The 27,550-nt window shown below is 45.9% G+C and overlaps 1 protein-coding gene across 8 annotated transcripts in view; it reads right to left on the bottom strand.

Moving 5' to 3' along the window:
* Ripor2 (RHO family interacting cell polarization regulator 2) overlaps positions 1–27,550 on the bottom strand; it is a 203,570-nt gene that overhangs the window by 17,718 nt on the left and 158,302 nt on the right. For 5 of the 8 annotated variants that reach the window (XM_013151407.3, XM_005003289.4, XM_003468868.5 and 2 more), the window contains exons 7-16: positions 27,346–27,495; positions 23,712–23,775; positions 16,367–16,410; positions 15,012–15,137; positions 14,700–14,848; positions 12,653–12,782; positions 12,119–12,268; positions 7,211–7,879; positions 3,906–4,090; positions 1,364–1,532 (exon numbers count right to left, since the gene is read on the bottom strand). In XM_013151407.3, the coding sequence (XP_013006861.1) occupies positions 1,364–1,532; positions 3,906–4,090; positions 7,211–7,879; positions 12,119–12,268; positions 12,653–12,782; positions 14,700–14,848; positions 15,012–15,137; positions 16,367–16,410; positions 23,712–23,775; positions 27,346–27,495 (1,836 nt within the window). Of the gene's footprint in view, positions 1–1,363; positions 1,533–3,905; positions 4,091–4,252; positions 5,327–7,210; positions 7,880–12,118; positions 12,269–12,652; positions 12,783–14,699; positions 14,849–15,011; positions 15,138–16,366; positions 16,411–23,711; positions 23,776–27,345; positions 27,496–27,550 lie in introns of those variants that run through there. The other 3 variants (XM_005003288.4, XM_063259962.1, XM_013151409.3) reach the window with 3 other exon arrangements.

Here is a 27,550-nt window from a genome sequence, read left to right on the forward strand (position 1 = left end):
TTCCAAAGCTGACCTTTGGGCCTTCCCAGCACGGATCCATAAAACAGAATGGTGTGAGTCCTTCTTATGGGCTCTAGACCTCCAGCTGGATGTGTGGAGGCATTGCCATGGGCTTTAGGTATTCATCTGGACTCATGTGGGACATTGCTGTGGGATAGGACCCTCTTGCTTCTGGACATCCCTGGCTTCCATTGGGCACTGTCCTACTGTGTACTATCACACTGCACAGTAAGCACACAGCAGTGCCACTGTGACAATGTTTGGCATACATGTGAGCTAGTTTCAAGATTTGTTCACTTTTATCAATGTAATTTGAGGTCTGTTCTTATCTAAGTTTGCAATTTGAATGTTTGTAAATCAAGGGCTTACTGTATGTTTGCTTCAATATTCTTTTTTTTTTGTTTTTTTCTTTTGCAGTACTGGGGATTGAACCTAGGACCTTTCACTAAGCTACATCCAAAACTTTTTTAGTTTTTATTTTGAGACAGTCTTGCTAAGTCACTAAGCTGCCCAAGCTGGGCTCACACTCATGATCCTCCTGCCTCGGCCTCTCAGAGTTTTGGGATTACAGGTGTGCATCACCACACCTGGCTACTTCCACATTCTTATCTGGTTCCACACACATCCAAGCAGGAACAAGCCTGGGAGACAACCAGTCCAGGGGAAGCATTTAAGTAGATGGTGTGAGTAAAACATGTTCTGTGCACAAAGGCTGAAAGCCTTCTCACACACACAAAAAAAGACTTTCAAAATGCTTGCTCTATGGTTATAAAACCTGAAGTGATAAACAGTTTGAAATGAGAAGAAAAAGCATCTTTGCGGTGCCCCAGGATGAGCGCTAACGGGGTGGTGTGGCGGTGGTGATGACCTAGAGAAATAGTGCTTCTTAGTGCTCACAAAAATTATTTACTCAAATCCTGGGGAAATGTGGTCAGATTCTCTAGCACTTTGCTTTTAGCTTTTCAGATAGTGGAAAGCAAACTCATAGAACATTCACACAGATAAATGTCCACTCCTGCCAGCTTTCAGTTTCCATTTGTAGAGGGCAGAATGCAAATCCTTTCTGCTTTTTCCTTAGTCACATTACTGTTATGTACCGTCAAGTGATTTTAAAATGAGAGTAAACAATATTTTATTTCCTCCCTCTGAAGGTTTTGGAGATTCTCGGTTTTAAGATGGAAAACCCAGAGTTGGGGAAGGCTGGGCATGCCCATCAGAGTTTCTGACTTGGTTCAGATCTAAGCAGGTGTGTTCTTTTATTTCTGAATCATAATTTTCCCAGAAACAACTAAAAAGTGGAGCATCCTTTCCCGGCACATACACAGCCTAGGCTCTCGGATGCAGATGTGGGCACGAACCCTACCTGAATGAGCTGAGTGCAGTACTGCAGATGGTGCACGATGGTGATGTCCAGGCTCTCATTCCCTGAGGTCAGTGGGAGAGGACTTCCGGCCACGCTGGTCCCAACGCCTGTGTCTTCGGTCAGCGCTTCGCTAAGGTGCCCCCGGGCTTCTGGGTGCACTGACCTATAACTGGTGAAGCAGGACGGGGTGGGGGTGAAACATTAGTTTCTTCTCTCTGTGTCCAAATCACATATGTCAACGTGGCTGGCCGTCAGGGCCCACAGCATCCACTGAATCAGTCTTTCACTCGCTTATTTTGATAGACAGAGATACCTTTCAAAAACAGTGTAATTCAGCCCAGTTGCCAACTTGCCTGGTATTGAAAGGGCACACAAACAAACTGCTTTAGAGTTCTGTTTGCTTCTCAAGCACAATGAACCCCTTATGAAGGAGTTTCACCAAGAGGCCTTTAAGCGCACCCTCCTTTTGCATTTATTGTGCTTTCCTGCTCTGTTGACAGAGTAATTTGTCAAATCTTCTGGGATTAAACTATCCCCTATATTTGTGGTTTCCCAAGAGTAATACCATTAAAAAATAATCTATTAAGAACTTTTCCTGGCCTCCTGTTAGTTGCTACTTGAAGACAAGGAAAAAGGAAAGTTGCCAGGAAGGGAGATGTGATATTCTATTCAGGACCAAAGGTCAAAAGGGCGTTGGAACATTGAGAGTATAACTTAGTCTTGTTTATTGGGCTTTGTTTAAAACCACTGTTGTCTACTGAAGCGATCATGATAGGTATTATGGTATCTAATTTTATTCTTTTTGTTTCTTTGTTGGGACACAGTTTTACTATGTAGCTCAGGCCTTGAACTTACTATGTAGCCCAACCTGGCCTCCAATTCCCAGAAATCCTCTTATCTCAGCCTTCAGAGGCGGGGATTATAGGTGTGAAGCACCATGCCTGGCTAATTTTATTCTTTTTTTTTATTTAAAAAATTTTATTCTTAAAAATGATTCAGTGTCCTTAAAAGGGAGGGAGGGACACAAGGGCAGCCAGAGCCAGCAGGGATGACAACCAGTGTGAGTCCTAGTTCACGTGGCTGGGTAATGACAGGGTAGCTTTTGGCATCCAGCATCCTGTCCCTAGAGTCACCGCAAAAGATTCCTACACTGACACTTGGAAGCTTGGAAAGCTTTCCTCTGATTCACATCTGCCTCCAAGAGGAGGGCCATCAGCTTGTGTCCTGGCAGTCAACACATATTTCACATACACACACACACACACACACACACACACACACACACACACAATTTTGCCCTAATATCCTTGATGACATACAGCAAGACTGACTCAATTGGATCTATTTGATATCTGTCTTTTGTAAAATACACAAAATTCTGATGTTTTTATTAAAATGTTGCTTATGGTAAGGAGAAAAAAAAAAACTTTAGGATGACATCTGATCACGATCTAGTGTGTAGCAGCTTAAGCTAATGAATATACCGAAAATTACTCGTGGAAAACCACTTCATACATTTCACTGAGCGACAAAGTTTCAACATAGAATGTGTTGGAATCACTCACACAATGCCCGCATATAGTAAATCTTTTTTCTTTATATTCCTAGTTTTCATGTTGTTTTTCCTGGTTTTACTTTGGAAAAAGAAACCCACCCAGAGGAACAGAACCCCAAATCAGGAATATGATCTATAAAGAGATCAGTAAAGGTTGAGTAGCCATAGTGTGTTGAAACTTGAAACTCTATTTCGGTCACCTCATGCTAAAGCTAAGTTGGGTAGGAACCCTGCCCTGTCTCTCTCAGTGATGGATCTATTGCTGGAGGTAAGAATGTTCCTTTTGCATTTGTTGCCGTGTTTGCTCTGCTTCACCTGAAATGACAGAATGAACCCCAAAAGAAGTGGATCTAATGTTGGCTCTGTGGGAAGGGAAAGGCCTTTCACCCTCATGCCTTGTCCACCCAGAGAAGGTCACATTTCCCAGCTTGAGAGTGCAGGTCTAATGCCAGTTATTGGTCAGGGCTTTTTACAAAGGGACATAGGTGCCATGGGGCTTATGCCTGTCTTTGATGAACGCACTGGTGAGCTTACTCTCATGTGGACCCAGAGGACTGAGAGAAAGAGATGGAGGGACCAAGAAAGCCAAGACCAGCATGACAGAAGCCCAGGACTGAGTACCAGGCACAAACTGGCCTCCAGTCAGGGTCCTCCCCAAGCACAGGGGGCTTCGCTAACAGGGAATTAGTGTAACGGAGACAAGGAGAGACTCAACCCCACCACAAGTCAGTACACATGCATGCACACAGCTATGAAACCTTCCCCTTCACGTCTACGGAAGAAAAGATGTATTTTCTTCTAAGCAACGTCAAGGAGGGCATTTTTAAAAACTGTACAATAAAACGGAACTGTGAGGTGAGTACTGTAAGCCAAGTCACCCTCTTGAATCATTCCATCTTGGAGTTGCGTACCGTGTCCTCTCTGACAGTGACAGAGAACAACTGTGTAGGTTATGACAGGAGAGGTAAAAGCTGACTTCAGACTCACCTGTTTTTCTCAGTCTCAGTGTCTGAAAAGACAGAGTCGGCACCTCCTCCGACGTGACAAACCTCATTGCCATCCTCCTCCTCCTCGTCAAAGTCGGAGGTGTTCAGGAAATCAAAGCTTTCTAAAGCACTCTCAACGGCAAGACTTAAGCTGGAAGACCGGCTACGGCTCCCTGCGGGCTTGCACTGCAAAGGCAGAAGGCACCAGGACAGTGTCAACACCCCCAGAGGAGACACACACGGCACCCAGCTGCAGACGTGACACTCACTCTTTTTTTTTGTACCAAGTTTTTATTTTTCTGTTACCATTTAAAATATTCATATTTGAAAAATAAGTACAACCATGGATAAAACGGCACAAAATCCAGGGTTTATTCCAAAATATTCCAGAGTGAGGTACACAGAAAGAACAGACAACACAAGATTGGCCACAAGTTGTTCAGCGAGGCTCTGGGGTGCTGGGAAATGGGCAGTTCTATTTCCACGTGACATTTTCATCATAAGAAGTTAAGGAAATGAGACAACCACAAAGCCTTGGGAAATAGAACTGCTACCTTTCATTGGCAGTCTAGTACTCATTCCCAAATAAAATATAACCAGCAAGCCAGGTGTGGTGGCACCCACCTGTCTTCCCAGCTACATATTTGGGGGGTTAAGGTGGGGGGAAGATCACCTGGGCTCATGAGTGTGAGACTATTTCTCAAAACCAATTGACAGATTTTAAATCACTGAGCCAAGGCTCATTGATTAGCCAATTTCCAAGTGATAGTGTCTTCAGTGTCTTGAGATTGGAGCTCTTTATCTAAAGCACTGGCTCTAAAGGATCAATAAAAATAAATCCCAGGAACAGAAATCTGCTCGAATTCACAGGGCCTATGCTTCCTACATAAGAAGCCCCACGTCTTACTGATGCATTCACAGTATTATTTTTTCTTTGAATGTTGAGGAGCAATGAATGGCTGGGGAATCATAGGAAGAGACCCTGCTTTCTCTGAAACTGTCCTGAGTGGAAGAATACCAAGTGCTTCCTGACTAGGTCCTGGAAAGATGGGAGCAAACCCTGCTGTGGGCTGGAAGAGTCTACAGGAAAGATTACAGAATTATGCCAGCTTCTGCAGGTTCAGAGACTGGAGAAGTAGTTCCAAATACTCAAGAGGACGTTGGGAGGGACTCAACAGGCAAGTCCTGCAAGGGAGACGCATTAAGTGTCCTCTGGCCCGCTAGGTGGCGCTCTTTGCTGATCCCTTAGCACAAGGTAGGAAAGGCCTTGCGGGGCTCTGTCTCTGACTTTTAAGATGGCACAAGAGCACGTGGGAAAACGTCCTTTCAGTCTTTTAAGTCACAGTTGTTTCATTCACCCTCAGGGATCTCCGTCCAAGAGGCAGCATCATTTAGTTTCTGATCCTCAAGATGGTTAGCACCCTAGGAATGTGAAGGAGGAAAAAAGAGAGAGAAAGCTTTGTCCAGCTGATGCTTTAATTCTGGCTGGATACAAAGCTACTTGCCCCAGACTTAACCCCTGGTGCCCAGTTTCAATCTTAGGGGGGGAAAGAAGGAGCCAGAGAGGATTTGGTCCATGTCTAGTAACCCCTTTCCTAAGCCAGCCGTCTGTGCAACTTGATTTTGTGCAGGATCTATTTTGTTTCTTGGTCATAAAGAAGAAAGGGGGTGGTTGAGGGTTTTACTAGCAAGATAGTTTTGGAATCACAGTAGGCTGAAATAATACTTTGGAAAGAATGTGTGATTAGCTGGTTTTATAAGCCTCATAGATGGTATTCTTAATGTTTCCTGGTGGATCAAGTGGTTTAGCGGCGCCCAGGCTGCACTGGAAGCTTCTCTTCTCTCTACTGATTGGCTAGATTGGTTGCTAACCCCTGGCTTTCTCTAAGACTTCTGTGTTAGGCCATGCCAATTGGCATCTGAGCTCTTTGGCATGAACACCCTTTGCTGGCTGGTTGCACAGCAAAGAGGTTCATGGGAGAATCAGGCCAGCAGACTGTTCAGCAGCCCTGAGCTGATGCTTCTGAGCTGCTTTACAGGAAGCACATGCTGGGGGCCTTTGCTGCTTCTCAGGGAACATGCCTATGGTGGAACTCATCTGTCAGGAGCATTCCAGGACCTGGAGAGCCAGAGGTTAACCTACCATTGGCCCTAGGCACAGTTCCTCTCCAGGGCTCAGTCAACATGACTGAAGAAAAAGAAAAGAGGCTAAGGTGGTTAGAAAGACTCAAAATTGGAATTCTAGGTGTTGTTTGGAAGCCACGTCTTAAAACAGCAGTGCAAAGGCAGCCTCCTGTGGGCTGGTTCTCAGCCTGCTGCTGCGGCCTTACTGTCAAGCCTATTTTATAGGACAAGTCCCCATGGAATTGATTTTTCCACAGAAAAGAATCCAAGTTGTTTTCTCTTTGACCATATAAGTCAAAGTGGGAAAGCGAAGAATATAAGAGGTGGCAACGTGATTCAGGACAAAAGTTCAAGTGTTTCAACGTTTTAACCTGTGTGCCGGGTGGAGGTAGATCTGTACTGATGCAACAGTCTGAGTTCATCATCAGGTCTCTCTCCCAAGAGGAAAGCATTCCTCTCATCCACCTTCCCCCTCTACCCTTTCTGATCACCAGAGATTGAGAAAAACATCTTGGGTGAAGCTGGGGTCCCCTGGCTTCTAGGTATGATGTTAACTGCTGACGAGGTATCTAAGATCTGGCTTGCTGATTTGGGCCACATCAGAAGAAGGGGCTCCTCCTAACTTCTCCATCAGGAAAAGGGCTCCCCACTGCCTGACGCCCCAAGAGGGACACTACTCAGAAGCATCTATGAGACTATGATGATCAAAGTGGCAGCATTTCATATTTGGGATTGGAATAATTAACACTGGGACGGCAGTTTAAATGTTCTTTGGAGATTTTAAATGAATTCTAATCAGTTAGATTGCTCTACTGTCAGAAAAATAAAAATTGCTGTGCACAACTGGCACTAAAACCCACTGCCATTTAAATGCTGATTATCTGTTGACCCTGTGACCGGACAGGATTTCAATCAAAATTTGAGAAAGGTGGGTGTGGTGGTATGCACCTGAAATCCCAGCACTTGGGAGGCTGAAGCAGGAGGATCACCATGAGTTTGAGGCCAGCCTGAGCTACTCAGTGAGTTAAAGGCCAGCATAAACCACATAGTGAGACTGACTCAAAAAGCCAAAAATAAATATAAAAGAATAAAAAGAGAAAAGGAGAGGTTATGTAACTTGGAATGTCAGTTGAGACATTTCTCCAAACCCTGTCAATGCCCCTGTCTGAAGGTAAGACTTACCTTTAGAATGTCATCCAGATGCATGACTTCTTGGCTCAGAGCCTGAAATTCTTTATACTGCTCCTTGTGTGGCTCCAGGGCGAGGAAAAGGCCACTGAAGGCGTCCTCCAGGCTGCCATCCAGAAAGGACCTGCAGCCTTCTGACTCTCCACTGACGGAGCCCTCGTAGAGCTGCCTCTCGGTGGCCGCTGGCCCCTCAGCCGAGGTGAGCCTCTTTACCAGCTGCTTCGTGAGGTTCCCCTCGAAAGTGTCCAGCTCTACCGGTTTCAGCTCAGAGGCCTCATCCGACTCCTGCAGAAGGGCCTCGGCCACGCCATCCTCAAGGAACAGGTGCTTGGCACTAGCACCCGTGGCCACGGCAGTTTTCCCAGGCTCTGCTGCATCCCCCTGCGTGGGGCACCCTGGCTCCTGGCCTTGGCCCAGGGAGCTCCTGGAGGATGCAGAACTGCTGTCCCCTGTGCCCTCGCTCTGGGAGCATAGGCTGCCATGGGAGCACTCTGCAGGGGTGATGGTGATCTCGGGGTTGGCGGAGCATGAGCTGGAGGGTGATGCAGCAGAGCTGGAGGTAAGCGTGCAGTCTCCATCCGGGAGGTCGCTGAAGCTGAGGGACAGTGGCATCTTCTCCTCAGCCACCTTCCCATTTTCAAAGATGTCATCAGGTAGATTCGACTGTGGATAAAGTGCACCTTGTTATTATCTTCAGTATACATGGATGCATTTGGTATGGTTTGTTTCCTGAAAAAATATAAGGCACTAAAAACGAAAACACCACAACTTTCACATCAGTGTTTCATTTGTGTGTGTGTGCACTCGTCTATGATGGGCAAAGGAAAACAAGCCGTTAAAACTCCAGTGTTGAATCTGGGTGAAAGTTCACAGCACTATTCTTAGGCTTGACATTTTTCGAAAGAAAAGGTTGGGGGTGGATAGGAGATGTTGCTGGTTTCCTGAATCCCAGGATGGCACAGTACTTGGCAGCCACAGTTATGAACAAGCACTAGTGATTTTTTTCTTCCTGGCATCTGTCTTAAAAGACTTCCCAACATCTGTGCTATTTTGCTCCAAAGCTGTGATGCTTTGTTCTGCTTCAGTTCTCAATTTTTTTTGAAAATTTCTACCCGCGAATTCTAAGCTCTTGAAACTATTTTACTAATTTAGTAACCATCATAAATAATTCAAGGCCAGAAATACATTTGCATAGCCTCTCTGGAAGTAGGAAATGAATAAATGGAGCATCTGTCTTCCAGGAGGCAGAGCGTAGGGTTCTCAGGGGTCTGGAAACACCATCCTGTGCCAGGCAGCCCTGCACTGTGTCACAGGGACACACATGGTAGCAGGACTGGGAAAGACAGGTCCAAAATATCCAGGTAACCATGATCATTTGGTCTGGGAGGCAGTGCAGCTCTCCTTGCACTGTGGTCTGAGTGTGATGCCTAAATGCCAAATGCTGTTCTCTGGAGAAGGTATTCTACTTATTTGAATTTAGTCCCTTCAAGATGGTTAATTTTTCTACATTCTGGATCAGATTTTTTTTTCTTTTTTTGTCTTTTTCCTTTTTATCGGTATCAGGGATCGAACTCACGACTACCTGCTTGCAAGGCAGGCGCTTATGTCGCTGAACTAAATCTCCAGCCCTGGATCAGATTTTTAAAGTATAGTCAATTCTCTGTACCTGGGGGTCAATATGGGTAGATTCAACCAACTGTAGATCAAAACTAATTGGGGAAAAGTCTGTAGTGCAGCTGTACAAGGCTTTATTTTTCTTATTTCCTAGACATTAGAGTATAACAAGGATTTGCATAGCATGTGTACTGTATTATGTATTATCAGTGGCCAGGGATGACTTACAGTATACAGAGGATGTGCATGGGTTATATGCAAGTCCTGCCCCCTCAATGTAAAGGTTTGAGCGTCTTAGAGATTTTGGTGGCTGAAGGCCTTCTGGAATCAGTCCCATATAGATCTCCAGGAACAACTACACATAGTGTCAAACTAATGTCTATTTTAATTATATATCAAATCATGAATTTTCACAATTGCATTGGGAATGAGCTCAGCCAACAAAACATCCCAGCAAATGAAATGGGGGAGACAGAAGGAAAAGGCTTCCTGTCTCCTCCAGTAGAGTCACTGGTCCTGGTGCTGCTGGAGTTAGGGTCACTAGATCCCAATACTGGCATTAATTCCACCCAAACAGTCCACTCTGGTCTGGTTGGAGGGTGATTTACTCTGGCTACAAGATGCAAAAGACGGTGGGTATCTGGGCCCCTAAAGATGCTCTGTGGCTCTGTAGCTGAGTTTCTTCACCTTTGTGGTTGCTTTTGTTATGTTGTGGCACTGGGAATTGAACCCAGGGCCTCGGCTCTGAGCTACATCCTCACTCCTTTTCGTCTCTTCATTTTTGTTTTTGAGAATGGACTAAGTTGCCTGGACTGGCCTCAGATGTGCTATCCTTCTGCCTCAGCTTCCCGGAGTGCTGGATTACAGGCTTGCACTGCCTTGCCCGCTTACTCACCCCTGCTGAGCTAGGCTGTTTCGTCTTAGTGACCGTATACTGTTCCCCTTAAAGTCTCAGGGTGGAGGTGGTTCTATGGATCCTTTTTCTCCTGTCTCACATACCCTTTATGGCTTTAGAAAGAACAAAAGGGACATTCTGGGGGATGGATGAAGGCCTGGAGCCTTTCTCCACGGAGCTGCCTTACGGTCCTCACCAAAACCTGGGCTTCTGAAAGTCACCCTGCGTAGCCTGGTCTGGGCATCTGCATACACAGCTCGTGTTGGCCTTAAGGAAGCAGGAGACATGGCTGTGGGGGAGAAGCGGGCAGTTGAGGCTCTCACCCATGTTCTTAAATCCTCCTTAGCCCTGCACATCCCACATTCCCCCAAACAATTAGCACCCACTTCTCATGTGGTAAAGAATGCATAGGACTAAATTGAGATTCCCTGCCCAAGGGGGCTTGGAGTCTACTATGGGGACAAGGCCATCAGCAGGAAGAAATAGCACAGGGGAACGGTCAGGAAGAGAGTGACAGCAGAGCGGTATTGGCTCAGGCCACTTAGGATGAAAGCAGCCCTGCAACATCAGCTTCTGCTCACTCACAGGGGACCTGAATGGTACTGTCTGTACCTTCCACCTGGATGTGATGACCTGTGGACTGGCCCAGCTGGAAAGTTCTGGAGTGAAACCCACCAGCCTTTGTGACAGCATGTGAGGCCATTCCCCTTGCTTCCTGACACTGCAGTCCATTTTGTACCACACAGTTTGACTTTTATGGCACTTAGCACAATTCTGGATGCACAGGACATATAAGTAGCACCTCAGTGTAAGGTGTAAAAACAGCCACCATTTTGTAAGACATTGGACACTTTCAAACCTGCTTGAATTCTGTATCTGGGTATTATGATCCTAATAAGCCTGAAACTCACATAGTTCTTCTTTGTTCTTCACCTTGGTTGAGAAGATGCATCTTGGGAGTCAAGTGGAGCACCTTGGATAAGTGTCCCAGCAAGGGGAGAGATGCTTCTGAGAAAGAGGTGGTCCTACAACCCAGTCTCGGAGGATGGAGGGGCAGAGGACAGAAAGAGGAGGAAGAAACATGCTCTGCCTTTACTTTTTTCTCTGCAGTGCTGGGGGTGGAACTCAGGCTTTGCACACACTGGGCAAGTGCTCTAGCACTGAACTACACCCCCAACAAAGCACATTCTTGAAGGAACAATGTATGCAAAGATAGAATGAAAGCATGAGATCCCTTTGGGGGACAACGGGGTGACGGGAGAGGAGTGAGAGGTTAGAGGTGGGCCTGGATTGGCAGGCTGGAGCCAACAGGAATGGCTGCTCTGGGGTCTTTATGTTCTCCCAGAAGGCAGTAAGGACCCAGCAAGCTTTTTCGCACTACACTTTTATTGCAGTAAGCTATTAGACCTCTACTAAATCTCCTTTGTAGCCCTCCAGCTTGTAGCACAGGAGCGTGAATGCATTGTTAGTTACCAGTCAGTCACCACTGTGTTGGCGCTATTGTGTTTTAATTATTATTATTTTTTCTTTCTTGAGATGGGTCTCACTATGCAGTTCAGGCTGGCCTTGAGCTCACTTTGTAGCCCAGGCTGGTCTCGAATTCACAACGATCCTCCCACCTCAGCCTCCCGAGTGCTGGGATTACAGGTGGGAGCCACCATGCCCGACGGTGCTATTGTGTTTTAGGACATGTTTTGGAGCATTTTTGTTCTATTTTCCCTTGAAACTCCACTAGAGTTTAGCTTGTCCTTTTCCCATGTTTTAAAATTTAGTAAATAAGATGAAATTATTATCATTAACTAGAAGGCTTTTAACCTTTTGCTCTCTGACTATTCAAAGGTAACTTTTACAAATCTGAGAATGCAGAACACTGCATATATATGCCCGTAATTATAACTCATAAAAATACATTGCTGTATTCCTATGAGTGAAAGGGCTTATTTTACTAAGGTATTAAAGAATAAAAAGTTAAAAGTAAACTAACACTTACAACTTTTTTTTAAAAAAGAGAAAGAGCTCTAGTAACATTGGTTTAATTTATCTGAGTCCCTTGAACACCAGTTTTTGAAAGGCTGCTATCAGTAAACTAGTTACCTTCCGAAATTAAATCTTGTCCTTAGGGGTAAGTGTTGTTTCTTTTAAAAACAAAAATGTTGTTACCATGGATATCTTGGCCACAGCTTGGAAAAAGAACCACAGCACAAAAACAAGGCGGGTTAGAAGAGAAGGGCACAGAAGAGGCATGCACGGCCAAGTTCCCCCCCGAGGGACAGGACAGCGGCCACCATTACCCAGAGAGCAGGACAGAGGAGCCAAGCAAGCAAGAGACATGCTACAGCAGGCATGCCACCAGCCCCCGAGTCAAGCACGTCACACGGGCAGGCCGCACTCACATAGAACTCTAGCACGGCCCTGGGGCTCAGGCCAAGGGAGGGCAGGTCACCGACAGAGCGGCCGCCGTGTGGCTTGGCAAAGACAGTGTCTCGCAAGGCACTCAAGACAGACAGCCGCCTTGGCTTGTCTGGTGAAGGAAGCAACCATCTCTTCAGAAGGCAAGGACAGAGGAGTTAGTGAAAAGAATCAGGTTATCAGGTTCTGCATGTCCGGTGCAAATAAGGAGGCCTTTATTTATACTTGCTTCTTAAAACTACTAATCTTAGAGAACTTTTGTTATTACAAAGCAACAGGAACAGGAGGGTGAGGGCAGAGGAGAGACAGAGGAGGTTCCCTTGCAGATACATAGGGCCGGCCTCTGAGTGCTGACTCCCTGGGTCACCATTTGGTCAGGGCGACCCTTGAGAATGCTACTACAGTAGTATTAGGAATTCTAGAGCATCCCTCACCCTGGCTGTAAATCATCTCGAATGGAGGACACAATTCCTAGCGTGGGTTTTTGGTGTCTACTCCAGAAGTCATGGTGAACTTACAAAGAATGCGTGGTCTTTGAAGGTAGGTGTCTCGGGTGTGCCTTGGCTGTACATGGACATCCTCCTCTGTAGCGCTGCTGCCTTGTTTCCCGCACCCGAGGATGGGGTCATGTCCTCCACGTCAAACGGACTGCAAAACAACAGATCCCCAAGTGTCGCATCTGTTAGCATCCCCTGTAATCATCAGGCTGCAGCCCACAGGCCAAGAGGGCACTGCATTATACTAACTTCCATACAAACCAGTAGGAATTGGGTGGGTTTTGGTTAAGTTGGCTCCTCAGAAAATAGACCAAGAGAAAAGACAATGGGGAAGGCTGAATCCTGACCCACCAAAGGAACCACAGATTATCATAGCTTCCAGCTCAATCTATATCTACATCTACAGTTGCCTGCTTTCTTGTGAATAATAGAAATATGAACATAGCAATGCTTGCCATAACATAACAAGATGGGGAAGTCTGTAAAAATTCTTTGAGCTTTGTTGGGGTTGATACTTGAACAATACAAGTGATTAACAGATTCTTCTAAAATAACATCCTATTCATTGCCATCGAAACGGCCTCCTACATGATGGAGAGTAATCATCTATTCACAATGAGGCCAATAACATATTTTATTGTTTGTATGTGCAGTACTGAGTCTTCATAGGGCCTTCACACTGAGCTACATCCCCAGTCCCAACTCACTGTTTTAAAAAGTAGAGACAGGCTTTTGCTAAGTTACTAAGTTATCCAGGCTGGGTTGGATCTTGCAATCTTCCTGCCTTAAATCGCCCAGAGTGTTTGTATTATAGGTGTGTACCACCATACCTTTCTGCTGGTAATATCTTAATATCAAATTCAAGAAGAATAACCTTGCTAAGGCTAGGTAGAGGTGCTGACACCATGCCAATGACAAGGTGACAGGGCATATTATGGTTTGTATCTAGATATTCCCCTCTCCTTTAAAACTGCATGTGCTCTTCGTGCAGTATTTTGGAGTGACGAGATCACTGATGTGTGATACTGGATTAGTCAACTGATTGGTTTAATATAATTCTGGGTGTGGATGATGGATTAACTGAAGAGGGAAGACCCCGCCACCCTCCTGGGTGTGAGTGGCACCAACCAATAGGCTGGTAGCCCGAATGGAATAAAAAGGGAAAGAAGCTGCTGCCACCTCCTGCCTGTCCTGCCACAGACTGTTTCTTTCCTGCCAGCCACCCTGCCTTCGAGTTGCTGACTATGGACTAAACCTCTAGAAATTCAGCCAGAATAAATCTTTCATTTTTAAACTTTAGGAGCTAGGGATTTGTCCCAGCAAGAAAGTAACTGAGATGCCCTCTGTCACTTCCACATCTGACTCACATTTAAAATGGAGGCTCTGAATGTGAATAACAATGTGTCATATTCTTTTGGTAATACCATTACCAGGGGCACAACATCAAGTGCTGTGACCTACCAGGGCTGATAGGCATCATTATCTTTCCCACAGGGTCAATGTGGAAAACTATTTTAAATTCATACAAAAGATAACTTCTTGGCCTTTGGAAAGAACATATTTCAACCAAGGAGTATAGAAAAGCTAAGGATTTTTGCAATTTTCTGGATCAGTGTATATGAGATAAGGAGGGATAAGCAATTAAAGTACCATAGCAAGAGGTGGGGTTTTTGATAGAAAAAATACGTCATGTTAGTCATTTACTTGAGAGATGCATTATGTGTGTGCATATGTGTGTGTGTGTGTGTGTTTTGCATGTAAAGCAGGAAAAGAGGAGGCAGAATACAGTATTTGAAAGTAGGATGCACAAGTGTGGGCGAGCCCTGAGTCTCCTACTTTGCCCTGTGCACACCTGGTGCCACCTGGTAAGTTTGTTTCATTGACTCTGGGGCCAAGAGGATGGTACCACAGGTCAGGTGTGGCTGACACTCTGCAACTGGGACAGCCCCCAAGCTGAGCTGGTGGCCTAACCCCAGCTATGAGGACACCAGCACGCATTTCCGCATGAGGAATGTGACAAGGGCCACTTACTACCAGGTGCATGAGGAATGTGACAAGGGCCACTTACTACCAGGTGATTTCCAGGTTCAGTTTGATGGTGCCAAGGTCGTTGATGTCAACAGCCACCACCTGTGGGTGGGCTGCAAACAGCTCTTTGGTCTCACAGGTCACACTGCCCACTAGGATGTGAGTCGCCAGCCCCTTGAGCTCTGTGACCTGGTGGAGAAAAGAGGCAATTCTGGCCTGTTTCTTTCTTAGCCAGTCGGGCACTTTCAGAGTCACATCTGAAAGTGGCAGAGGAGAGGCTCAAAAGCCCAACATCAGTCCCCCTGCCCATAGGTCACTGGCTGCCATGCTCAGAAAGGTGACCACACTGTACCTTGATGGAAATGAACCCAACGATCAGCGGCAGGAAAACCATCTCTTCTCCGTCCCAGCTCTGCTTGCCATTGACTTCTATTTTGCCCTTCAGTTTCCACCTCTGCCGGCCGTACTTCATGAAAATCTGGAGGGGACACCAGACAGCCCGCATGTCTCCACCCCTGCTTCCCAAGTCCCAGGATCAGAGCGAGTCAGCGAGGCTGCTCCTCCGGCTCCTCCTCGCTGTCGTCACCCCACACTCCTGTCCTGTTCTGGGATCGCAGCGGGGTACACTGTCAGTGAAGAGGCTTAAGAAAGAGCCTTGGAGGGATTCGCCGCTGGCTTTCTGCTCATGCACTGAACACATGGCTCTCGTTTGGGTTCTACACAACAGAACTGCCATGGGGACCGATTTGTCACAGATCCCAGCTGCTTAGAGAGGAAAGAAACCATCACTAAAACCCACCTGAGGGTCACAAACAAGGAATGCTGTAAATGAGGAAAGGAGGAGGAGCTGAAGGGAGGGTAGAGGAATGGGAAAAATATATATAATTTGAAAAAAAATTGGTGCTGGGTATATAGCTCAGTGGCACGGTGTCTGCCTGACAAGTACGAGGTCCTGAGTTTGATCCTTGATACCAATAAATAAACAATTAGATAAGTAAATAAAACTTACCTTTTAGGGGAAAAAAAGAAAACAAATAAGGAATGAAGATATTTTCCCTTGGGTTGAGGGACTAAATTCCACACCGTCTGGGTGGAGGGGTACAGACAGCCTTAATAATGATAGAAGGCTTGGAAGAGAGATGAAATGATTACAGGAGTTCCCTTTTGAAGGGGAAAAGACAAAAGGTCTTTAAAAAAAACTTATTGGAGTACATCTGAATAAAGAAAGACTAGATGCTATTATCCTTTGTACATAGTACTTAGGGTCAGTTGTGATCCTAGATTGGATCAAAAAACGTTACTACAAAGTACACTATGGGGATACTTCGCAAAATGTGAACACAGACTGTGTCCGACTGTAGAGTCTGAAGCACTGATGTTACCAGCGCTGACAGGGAAGTGCGAGATGTTTCCAAGCGATAAGACCCTTGCATTGTTGAGAGAACTTGGGGATGAGGGTCATGGCACCTGCATCTCATTTTGCACACTGTTTGGCAAAATAGCAACACCGAGGTAACCATCATCATGAAATGATTGTGCTAATGTTGAAAAGCGGGGAATCTAGGGAGCCCTTGTACCAATCTCCAGACTTTCTCATTGGCTTAAGATGTCTTTAAAAGAAAAGGCAATTTAATAATCAAGACGATGCCTACTACTCAAGGCCTTTCAAGTGCTCAATCCCAACAACGCAGGCAACACAGTGCTTACCTCGTATTGATCTCCAGGGCAGAGGCGAGCAAAGCCAGCCAGACCTGTAAACAAGCAATGGGACGTGAGGGGCAGAGACATTACCGTCTTTAGAAGCCCACCCTGGCCCATCGAAGGGATTCAAGGCAAGGGTCAGACTGGGGAATCTCGGACGACAGTCTGGGGGCCATCTGTGGGGACCATCATCTCTGTCGGTTGGGGGACATTCATTCCCCGGTCTAGAGTATCCGGGTCTGAGAGCAAACTGGCCTCTTGCTTCCTTTCCTTCCCAGGTTTGTACTTTCAAAGTGGCTCTTTGAGTTAAGATTCCCTGGATCCCCACTGTCTCTCCCAATCCCTGCATCCCTCTGTCTCCTCACCTGCAGTAACACCAGCCCTATCCACCTCCAGGAAAGTGCTGGAAACTCACTATCATTTGCCCAAAACTTGTCATTAAGAAAAAACAACTAAGTCAACCAGTCAACCAAGCAGTGAACTGATAACCACCCATAGCCCTAAAAGGAAGACATGACTTTTCTTTGTCTCCTAGTGAGTTTTTCTATGTAGACCTGCTCAATCTGAGACCTGGTCTAAAAACTTTCTAGTATCACAGCAAAACCAAGTTTTGACAGACTACATGGCCATACACTGGGACAGCTCAGGAGCTGTGGTTTGGGCCCGTCTTTTCCTTTCTTTCCATAGATATTTACTGAGAGTCACAGCATGAGGGTCAATGCTAGAAGAGGAGTTAACAATTTAGAAATTGAGGAAGATTTCACAGATGCCCACAGCATACAACAAACTATGGGACAAGCCCATGGGAACGGGGCAGACAGGACCTGCAGGCAGAAGATGGAGTTAAAACTGAGCCTTTCCATTCCACCCGCCACCTGCCCCTCTAGATGACGTCCTTAGCCCAGCCTCAATGGTAACAATGGAACTGACTTAACCACAGTAGTTGGCATCTCACGTCTAGGAGCAGGGAAAACTGTGGGCCGAGTACATGCAGCGTGGGATTCACGTAGCCGATCCATCTTATGCAACCAGACACAGCACCAAGGAGGGGACAGCAGTGGACAGCGGTCCTTGTCTTTTTCTGCATTTTGTGTTTTTAGGAGAATGTGTTCCTTACATAATTATAACACAAACACACACAGCCTCGCATTCCGGGAAGCAAGTAGCATTCGCACACAGAATTTCACCACAGTTTAAGGAGGGCATTGCTGCAGAGACCACCAGGGTGAACAAGCATTTTGTGGTGCTGGGGGCAGCACAGGGCCTCACGCACGCTAGGCATGCGCTGTGCCACTGAGCTGCACCCCTGACCCCTCGAGAGTGTTTTTTAACGTCCACTGTAGAAAAACAGCATGGATGTCGCATTTACATCATGAAAGCAAAAGACCTGGGTCCTTCACTGGGGCCTAGCTGTGATCCTTCTTAATTTAGTCTGAGTTTATGGGGTTGTTCCTCAGCCGACCACAGAGCAAAGCTTTTTACATTCATAGGGACCCAGAGGTTCAATGTTTTAATCAAGGAACTAAACTAATTTTTATACTTTTTAACTTTCTGACAAGAAAAATAAAATTTTATGATAAAATTTCAGTTAAAAATTCAACATAGGGCTAGGTGTAGTGGCACACACCTGTAATTCCAGCACTCAGAAGTTGAGGCAGGAGGATCCCCATGAATTGAAGACAACCTGGGCTACACAGTGAGTTCAAGGCCAGCCTGAATTACAGAATGAGATCCTGGCTAAAAAAAATTAAATGCTGTTGTGAACATTTAATAAAAAACAGTATTTACCATGTAATATTTGAAAAAATGAGGAATGAGTCTAAACAAGTACCTGCCTAACTATTAAAAATAATTATCTCTGGCAGGGTGGATTTGCAGAGAAAGTTAAAATTTTGACATTCCATTATAATTTCGATTTGCGTTTTTAAAGATCATGTAATTAACTTGTAATAAAAAAGAAGAAAGGATCATAATATGCTGGCAGGCAGCATAAACACACAGTGAAGTCTGGCTGGATACTTATGGTGATTTTACCAGAGGTTCGCACTGGGCGGAGCAGTGCTGTACGATCCCCGTCCTGGTGGTGCATTTCTCAGTGTTCAAAGTTGATAAGGTACCACTTTCAAAATGAGAAAGTGGCGATTCAAGAAGACATGTTCAATCTTCCCTATTTGTCCAGTGATTTGGTAGAGGCAGCTGGGAGGAAATAGTTTAGAGGATCTGGGACAAAAACTGCTCTGTGGTTCGAGGATTCCTCCACAGAAACCACATCCAAAGGACAAGCTGATCCCTGATTCCTCAGCCTCTGCAATTCACCAATTAATAACCTTCCAGTTCTGGGCTGTTTTTATGCTGGTCGTGATTCTACTCATCAAGATGATGGTGATGGTGTCTCACAGTGTGTGTGGCTTTTATGGATAGCCCCATGATACACTGTAATGCTCATGTGAACAGTCTGATTCCCACCTGGCTGATGGGCCCTGCTGGGTGAAGACCTCCGCACAGGACTGGGTGATTGGGCTGGTGTGTGTGTGTGTGTGTCTGTGTGTCAAAGGCATGTGTGACTACCATTGGTGGCCAGTAGGTGGCAGCACATCACCAGGCCCTGGCTCCTGCCCACCAGCCAGTCCATTTAGGAACAGCTTTCTCTAATAATTGGAACTTAACAAGCCACTTAAGGGTACTTATTGAAATAAGAGCAGAATTAAACCTATTTTCACTAAGAGTTCTGGGACATTTAGTCTTTAAAAAAAATTACTTCTGCAAGCAAGCATAATTGGCTGGCTGTCATAAATCCAAAGCTTGACAAGTTAATTCTAATCAAATCTAAAGTGCTCTTTAAAGAGTTGGAGATTAGTTTGGGATTAACCCACTGCCTGTTTACCTGTGCAATTACAATGGAGGCGTAGCTAAAAAGCTGACCTGGTACCATCACTACACAAAGGTGAGTGTGTGTGTAGGAGGAATTCTTTGAAGGATTTTTTGTTTCCCTGTTTCAAAATTAGCAGAGATTTCATATCTGAAGAACTCTACTGAATGAGAGAAAGGTACATGCTAGGAATTTTTTTGAGTTTCTGAATTCATATTATTAAAGTGCTAGGGATTGTTTGTAGCAGCATCTTGGATTCTCTGATTATAACAATAATGTAACAAAGTGGCACCAGCTGGGCAAAAGCAGCTCTGACATAGCTCCAGGAGCTATGTACCAAGATGGGTACTAACAGTGGCAGCTACAGCCAGTCTTTACCTGGCGGGTTCCTTCAGGCTCTGCCCCGGGGCCTGCTGGCATTTCAGCAGTGGGGGAAAGCAAGCATTTTCTTAGGGGTTTGGTGAGTTCTGCTGTGACCATTCAAAGCCACCCAGGGGTTACCTCTGAAGCATGATGCAGGGTGGCCATGGGGTCAAGGGACTTTAGTGTCCATGGTGTACCCTCTGACACCTCTGCTTACACACGAACAGACTAGCTATTCCCACGTAAACTGGAGATCAGAGCTGATGTGAGGCCCTCAGTGGTGTCTACCTGGCTCCTGACACAGTCTTCGGTCTCTGAGAGGAGTGTTTTCCACCTTCCCCCCTGCCCCCAGTTCTACCACGATTTTCCTTCCTCAGAGTCACTTCCTGCTCTAAGGAAAAGAGCCGAATAGCTGCAAGCAGGGGCTCCGGTTACAGGCCTCACCGTTCATTGCCTGGGGGTAGGTAATGCAGGCTTTCCAGCTCACTTTGGGCCTAACCTGCCTTAACTCAGGGCCAGCACAAACTGCTGCACCTACACATGCCTGGGACTTAATTTGAGAGAAGTAATGATGGGTTAGAAAACCAGTTTTCCCCAAAGGACTCTATGTCTTTAGCTCCTTCCTGCCTCACAGCTGCAGTTCCAAGGCTCTCTCTAGCGAGCATTCCTGGCTTCTCAGAAACAGCTCTGCACATCTCCTCTCCCAGGAGCACTTTGCCGCTCCAGTCTACCCAGCATTATTGTTTCCTCTCTGCTGAATGCTACTGAGCCTGCAGTTCTCAGTGTTAACTGGGGGGGGGGGGGGGTGTTTCTGCCTCCTGCTCTCTGCTCCCCAACAGCCAGTGGCGGCTTCCTCCTCTCCCTTCAGGCTTCTACAGCTACTGGCTCTTGCTCTTGGTCCAGCTGGTCACTGAGGGCAGTTATTTAGTATGTACTGGCTCATATGAGCTCTAAATAAAAATATGGTGAAGGTTGAAATTAAAAAAAAAAATTATTGGGACTGGGGATTTAGCTCAGCGGCATAAGCACCTGCCTTGCAAGCAGGCAGTCATGAGTTCAATCCCCGGTACCAATAAAAAGGAAAAAGACAAAAAAAAATTATTACAGTAAAAGACACATTACCATGGATTCCTCTCAAAATACTCCTCTTCTCTTCCAGTCCACTTATCCTGTCATTCTTGCCACTTTCTGAAGCAGTTGTGGAAGCCTTTTTTGGTGAGTGTCTTTAGTTGTGCTGTTGTGACTGCCTCAATGTCCTGAATGCATTCCAAACTTTTACTTTCTACAGTCATTTTGACTTTGGGGAAGAGTCAGAAGGCTCAGAGTGAACAGGGGGGAATGAGGACATCCTGTCATGGTTTTATGAACCTGTCCTTCCACTGAATGGCACTCGGCGGCCACATTTATTATATTTTCTTATCGCATCTTGTAAAGACACTCATGAAAGAGGATGTCCAGAACTGCTTCAGGAAGTAGAAACAATGAAAGTGTGACTAAAGTGACTAATGTTCAGAGGGGGTTTTTGATAATGTGTTTTTTTACTGTAATTTTTAAACATTCCACATATTTTTTGATCAGCCTATATATGTCCACTTTTCCCAGCAGGATGAGTGGAACCCAAGGCCTAGCTTTCACCAGGAGGCAGCCTTGTGTGGGGCAGGCAGGACAAGTGCTTGGTCAGCGCAGACTCCACCCAGCTCCCTGCTGGAGGGGGTGGGGCAAAACCGGAAGTGTAGAAGACACAGCGGGCGGAAGTCAGGGCCTGGCGGTCTGAGGTTATGAAACACTCCCGTAAGCCCATGTGTGTGCTGGGGGAGGTTGTTTTTACCAGAATGAGTAAGAGAAGGAGGCAGCTAACAGCAAAGATCTGGGATTTCTTGGCAGCCACAGAGGGCTTTCCTTTTCAAGGGGAGAGAGGATTTCCCCCGGGGTGTTGTCCCTGCAAGGCAGCACAGTGTAGTTTCTGAATTTTTTTTTGTTAGAGTAGGTAAGCAGAGGTGACAGAAGTCCATCAGTGAAAAGGGATCCATCTGGGGTCTCGCCACCCTCAGACTCGGAGTTCAGGGGAAGCTAAGGAAGCAGATAAAGAAAGGAAAGGGGAAGAGGTTCAGGAGGAGGCGCAGCATTGCAGGCCCGACAAAATCTCCGGAGCCCCAGCGGGCCCAGGCTTAGCCAGAATGGGCCGGCAGCTCCTTTGCCTGCCCACTTCCAGGGTGGCCTGTGAGTTCCATATACCAGTGTCTGCTCATTCTCTTAATGGGGAGCTAGGGTGGGAGTGGTTAGGTGCCAAGAGACCTAGAATTAAATTCAAATTTGACACCAACTTATTGTGTTACTTCCCGGAAAAGTCATTCCCATCAGTGAGATGGAGAGATTATCACTCCCCTGAAAAGTGACGCATTTGCAATAGTGAGTGTGAGACACAGGGGACACATGGACCTCCTTGTATCAGCAGCAACATGTGTGACCTGAATTTCTCTTAGGCTACAAGTCTTTAAGACTGAGCTAGCGTGCGTGGGCCATGCCTGAGCCTTGTCTTCAAAACCAGGCTGCCTATAGAATCTTCCAGAAAAGGGGCTGGGGATTTAACTCAGGGGCATAAGAACCTGCCTTGTAAGCAGGCAGTCGTGAGTTCGATCTCCAGTACCGATTAAAAAAAAAAAAAAAAAAAAAAAAGAATCTTCCAGAAAGCTCTGAACGCTGAGCACCCTGAGGCCTAGCCTGGCTCTGTGGGTCCTAAACAGCTGGGAGGGGCAGTGGCTGAGGAGTTTTGAACCACTGACTTGGTTGAGGATCCACAAGGAGGTGAATGACCCTAAAAAACTGAAAAGGCCTAGGTGCCCAAATCACAAGTAGGTAGGCAGGGAGTACCCAGAGGAAGAGACCTGTTCCTATGCCCTGGAGGGCAGGGTGGGCCACTGGGAACTGGGGTTGAGGTCCTTCTTACCTAGAAGCTCTCCCAGTGTGGTGTCTGGCATAGTAATTTCCCTCCCAAGTTAGAGTTGGATGACTCAGTTAAAAGTGAAGCTTTCCTGCTGAGCACTTTTAGAAGTCTCCCTCCCTACCCCCTTAATTGCAGAAGAGAAGGTAGACAAGAGGGTGATTAAATCCCCATTAGCAACCCAGGGATCAGGCTGCTAAAAACCTCAGTAAAGAAAGAAAGAAGAAAAAAAGGCACCCCCTCTCTGGACTGCAGTCAAATGGGCGGTACTTGGGAGAGAAGTCAGTGACCCCACCCAGCCCTGATAGCCACAGACTATACCGGAGCAAAACTCTTTTTCTAAAACTAGGCTTCCTTTGTGTTCTGAAGATGCTGTTGTATAAATCAGCAATGCTTCTAGCTTGGAACTTTCTGGAATAAGCACCCAAAAGGCATAATCCATTGTGGATTGAATAGCAAGATGAGACAAGCAAATAAATCTGGGAGGCAGTTTACAAAAACCTGATAATGAAGGGACAATTTTGATGACACCACGAAGAGGCCAAGGCACAAGTCAAATAAGAGGCATTTTGCCAGCAGCAGGATGAAGATGGGGAGCTTGTTTCAGATGAAAGGAAACCTCTTCGATACACCAAAGAGCTCATCACAACATGGGGACCTTGTTTGCATCCTAAACAAACAACTGTTCAAAGGATTTTGAGACAGCTGGGAAATTTCATAATGAAATAGGTTAATGACAAAGGCGTGTTTACCTTGTTAGATGCAATAATATGACATTACTGAGATACGGAACAGGCCTATGGGGAGATGTGGGCTTGAAAGACCCAGCACCGGGCTGACATAACTGGGTCTGATTTCATCAAAAGATTGCTTTTTCATCCAGGGGAAACAAAGAAAGGAAAGCAGGCAAATACAGCACAATCTTGCTAATTACTGAATCCAGGTGACAGGTTTCTGGGATTGATGGGCATGTTCTCTCTGCTTGAGAGTCTCTCATAATAAGAATATGTTTTAAGTGAGAAAGTCAGACTCAGGATGAGAAGCATCCAAACAACAGTAGCGGGAGGGCTCAGAATGGGCAGTGCTGTCTTTGCAAGGAAAATCAAAACAGCAAGTGCTGTCAGACTTCAAGGAGCTCAGCAGGACAGCTTCCGACTCGGTCTGTGGGGGAAAATTACCTTTCATCTTGATGGAGAATTCCCCCAGCAAGTTCTCCAGTTCCGCCTCAATGGTGCACATGTTCTGGGAAGAGACCAGGACACAGGTATTAGAGCTTCCTTTGCACACTGGCCCCATGCACAGGACATTTTAGCAGTGACAGCAGTCACTACATGACTGTTAGGAGCCATTTACTTGTTCTCAATGCACTGCATGACCTGGCCTTTGCATACTCTGGATAAAATGTTTAACCCAAGACATGAATGGGTTAGGGTGTATCCAAAACAGACAAATGCAGACTGGGGGAATATTCTGGAAGAACTAGGCTGGGCTCTCTAAAAAGGCAACAGTATGGGGCAAACAATGGTATAGGCCAGTGGTTCGAGCTACTTAGAAGCCAAGGCAGGAGCATCACAAAGTCAAGGCCAGCCTGGTCAATCTAGCAAGAGCCTGTTTCAAAATAGAAAACAAAAAGAAGGGCTAAGAACATAGCACAATGGTAGAGCACTTGCCCACCATATGCAAAGCCCTGAATTCATTCTCAAAGAGATTACAGGGACATGATGATCAAATGTCACACTTAACCCTGGCTGTATCCTGATTTGAAAGATAAACAATCTAACATAGTTCTGAAAGGCACTGGCATTAAGAAGAAATTTGAAAGTGAGCATAATGGTAGGTGCTTGTACAGGATTGTCTGCTTTCTTAGGCGTGGTAATGTCTGTGGTTATGCTGAAGATGTGCCTGTTACCTAGGTTACCATTCAGAGAGCCTCACGGTGTTAATGAGCCAGAGTGAGCCGTTGTACAGAGTGTGCACATCTCAGTACAGTGCATGCTATGCCCCAGACATACAATCTTCACATGTGAATTTAAAAATAAAGGATGAGATCCATGCTAAAATGTTGATGGGGTAAAATGTCGTGACATCTACTACATTATTATTAAATGACTCAAAAAAATGATTATGTGAGAGACGGGAAAAGCAAATATGACCAAATGTTTCCAAAATGGGTTAATCTAGGTAAAGGTGCCTGGAGTTCAGCATTTTGTCTTTCAACTTTTCTGTAGGCTTGAAATGTTTATAAATACAAAATTGGGACAAAAAGAGCACAGAAGATCAATTCTGCTGGAATAGATACGACAGAGTCCCTGCTGCAAAACCACAAACTGCACAGATGATTCCTGGGTCTGACAGGGGTCCGCTCCTCACGCTAACACTGAGTGAGCAGGACAAGCGGAGGGAGCCCTTCCATGATACCTTCTCTGTCCCAGTATCTGACAACTAATTAGAGCAATCAGCACTGAAACCCAACATGCTGCAGCCTACAGCCAGCTGACCCCTGCAAGGCCTCCAGCAGCCTGGCCAAGGTGAACTCTGATGCCATCTCAGCCACCCAAAGCAGCAGCTCCACCACAGCCCTGGGAGGGGGGCACCTACAGCTGCTCCGTTGGTGGCTGACCTTATCAAGGATGGGGGTATGGGGTGGCCTTGGGGACTATGTGATATGAGCATGGCCACTTCGTGAGTGCTGACAGTTTTGTCTCCACTCAAATCTTGTGTGCTGAGAAACTTCAGGGTGGATCTGTAGGGCTAGAGGCTCTGATTCTTATTTTTTCTGCTCTGAATGATCATTTTTATGGGATGCCGAGAGAGCAGAAGTTTCTGTGCTTCAAATGGCTTGGCAAAACTGGGGACACATTTCAAATCTGAGCCTTGAGCAATTTAAAAGCACAGAAAACAAAGTCTCAGCCTTATAAACCAGTTCTCTGCCCCAGGACCTCAAGTTTCTGTAAAAGAGCAGTTTCTAAAAACACCATGTTACCGGACATCTGAGAGTGGCCTCCAGGGTCTTTGAAAAACTCAGGGGTGGGTTGTGAGGTTAGCAGCTGAAAATATCCACAGCAAAATGTTCTTTCTTCTTCTTACCTCTGCAACCATTGCTGGACATCGCTATCTCTGCAAAATACCCGAGCCATCCTGCCCAGCCCTCCGGCTGGTAAAATCCTCCTTTTCATGGTGGTTTATACGATCACAGAAAACTCCCTGTAGGCTAATGACAGGCGATGTGTGGAAGCCCTGGGTGTCTTTCTGCCCTGAGGGAGCTTTCCACTTGCTGAAACTGCACGGCATCTTTCAGTTTCTGAGCAGATACATAATGCCTGGCCTTGGCACCTGACCAGAGTGGCTCTTTTTGAGGTGACCTGAGAATGTCCCAGTTCAGGCAGCTGCTGCAGGCTGTGGGTCAGTCATCTGCTCCTGTATCACGAGCAGCCTCTATGACAGGAAACTGCTCTTATGATTTCAGAGACCTGTTCAAATGTGGTCTCATGAAGTAGGACTTAACCCGTGGGTCCACAAGGGGATAAGGGTGGCAGCAGCAAGAATCCCAGCCTTTCACTAACCTCTCATGAGGGTAGAAAACCCGGCAGGGCAATCTCAGTAACACCTGTGACTTCAACACTCACCGCGACCACACCTTCATATTGTATCACTGGTTGCAGAGAACTCAAGAAAATCTTCATATTTTTAATTGATTTGAAATTTTGGTATGTTACTGGATTTGGTAATTTGTTCGTTAAACAGTAGCATGCTACTCTGTCACAAAATCAATTTTTAAAGTATTTCAAGAAATGTAGTGATGATGTTAGGAAAATTGTATTATAATACATATTTTTTCCTTTGAATTCTAATTTTAATTTTGGGCACTAAAAACATTATTCTGAGCCTGATGTGGTGATGGATGCCTATAATCACAGCTACATGGGAGGCTGAAGCAGGAGGATTGTGAGTTGCAGCCCAGCCGAGGCAATTTATCAAGACCCAGCCTTAAAACAAAACAAAACAATTTTAAAAAGGCTGGGTATGTGGCTCAGTAGTATAGCTGCCCTGGATTCCATCCCTAGTGCCACAAAACAAACATCAACAAAACATTCTTCTAACCAGGAGAGTTAGGTAAAGAAGAGCCCCGTTTTAGGTCATGAAGAAGACAGCCACGAGGCAACATGGGTGTGAGCACAAAGCGGTCTTGGAGCAGGAGCTCCGCTCTGGGAATTGTCCAGCAGGCCCGCAGCAGGCTGATGACTCCATTCATGAAACCTGATCTCCGAACACAGAGTTGAGGGAGAGTGAGAGTGCAGCTTTAATAATTTAGTCACTTCATCAAAGACAAGGGTATTAGATGACTTCAGGAGGGATGAAGACCCCCCTATGTCATATGTGGAGGCCCCAGAAACCTTCAGAAACCAGGCAAGCACAAACACTTCTGCTTGTGGTTCTTTATCTTGTCTCCTTTAAAAGTTGTTCATGTATACAAAAAATCCTAGGCAGGGGTTATTGATATCTGACTGCAATCCACAGGAGCTGTCGAAATCACAGGGTCTGCTCAAACTCCAGAGGTAAAGCTTCTATGGACCGTACACTAGAATATTTGAAAATGCATTCAAGTGACAAAAATCAGAGAATTGTGTCTTATTTTAAACAGTTGCAGTGATTGTTTCGCTTGTGTTTTTGTTTTTGAGACTGACAATAAAGTCGTCTCTAGAGATGGGAATGAGCTCCTAGGCTGCTGGTCACCTTGTTCGTTGCAGAGACCCACCAACCAGATCCAGCAGGGTTGGGGTCCAGTTCCAGGCAGGGAGGGACAGGCCATACCTCCGTGTATTCCTTGTAGCTCCGATTGATCTCCGACAGACTCTCTCGGGCAGCTTTGCTGGCGGGGGACATCGCAAAGGCTTGCTTCATTTTGCTGGCACCATCTTGGAGGCGTCGCTGGATACAGTAAGCTTCGTAGAGCTCATCTACCTGCCAGGATCAAAACAGGAAACACAGATATAAATGTCTGTCATGCTTGAGAGAA

Source organism: Cavia porcellus, unplaced genomic scaffold, assembly GCF_034190915.1.
Source record: "Cavia porcellus strain 051 isolate PalLab524CR breed Dunkin Hartley unplaced genomic scaffold, mCavPor4.1 scaffold_13, whole genome shotgun sequence".
Taxonomy (NCBI): domain Eukaryota; kingdom Metazoa; phylum Chordata; class Mammalia; order Rodentia; family Caviidae; genus Cavia; species Cavia porcellus.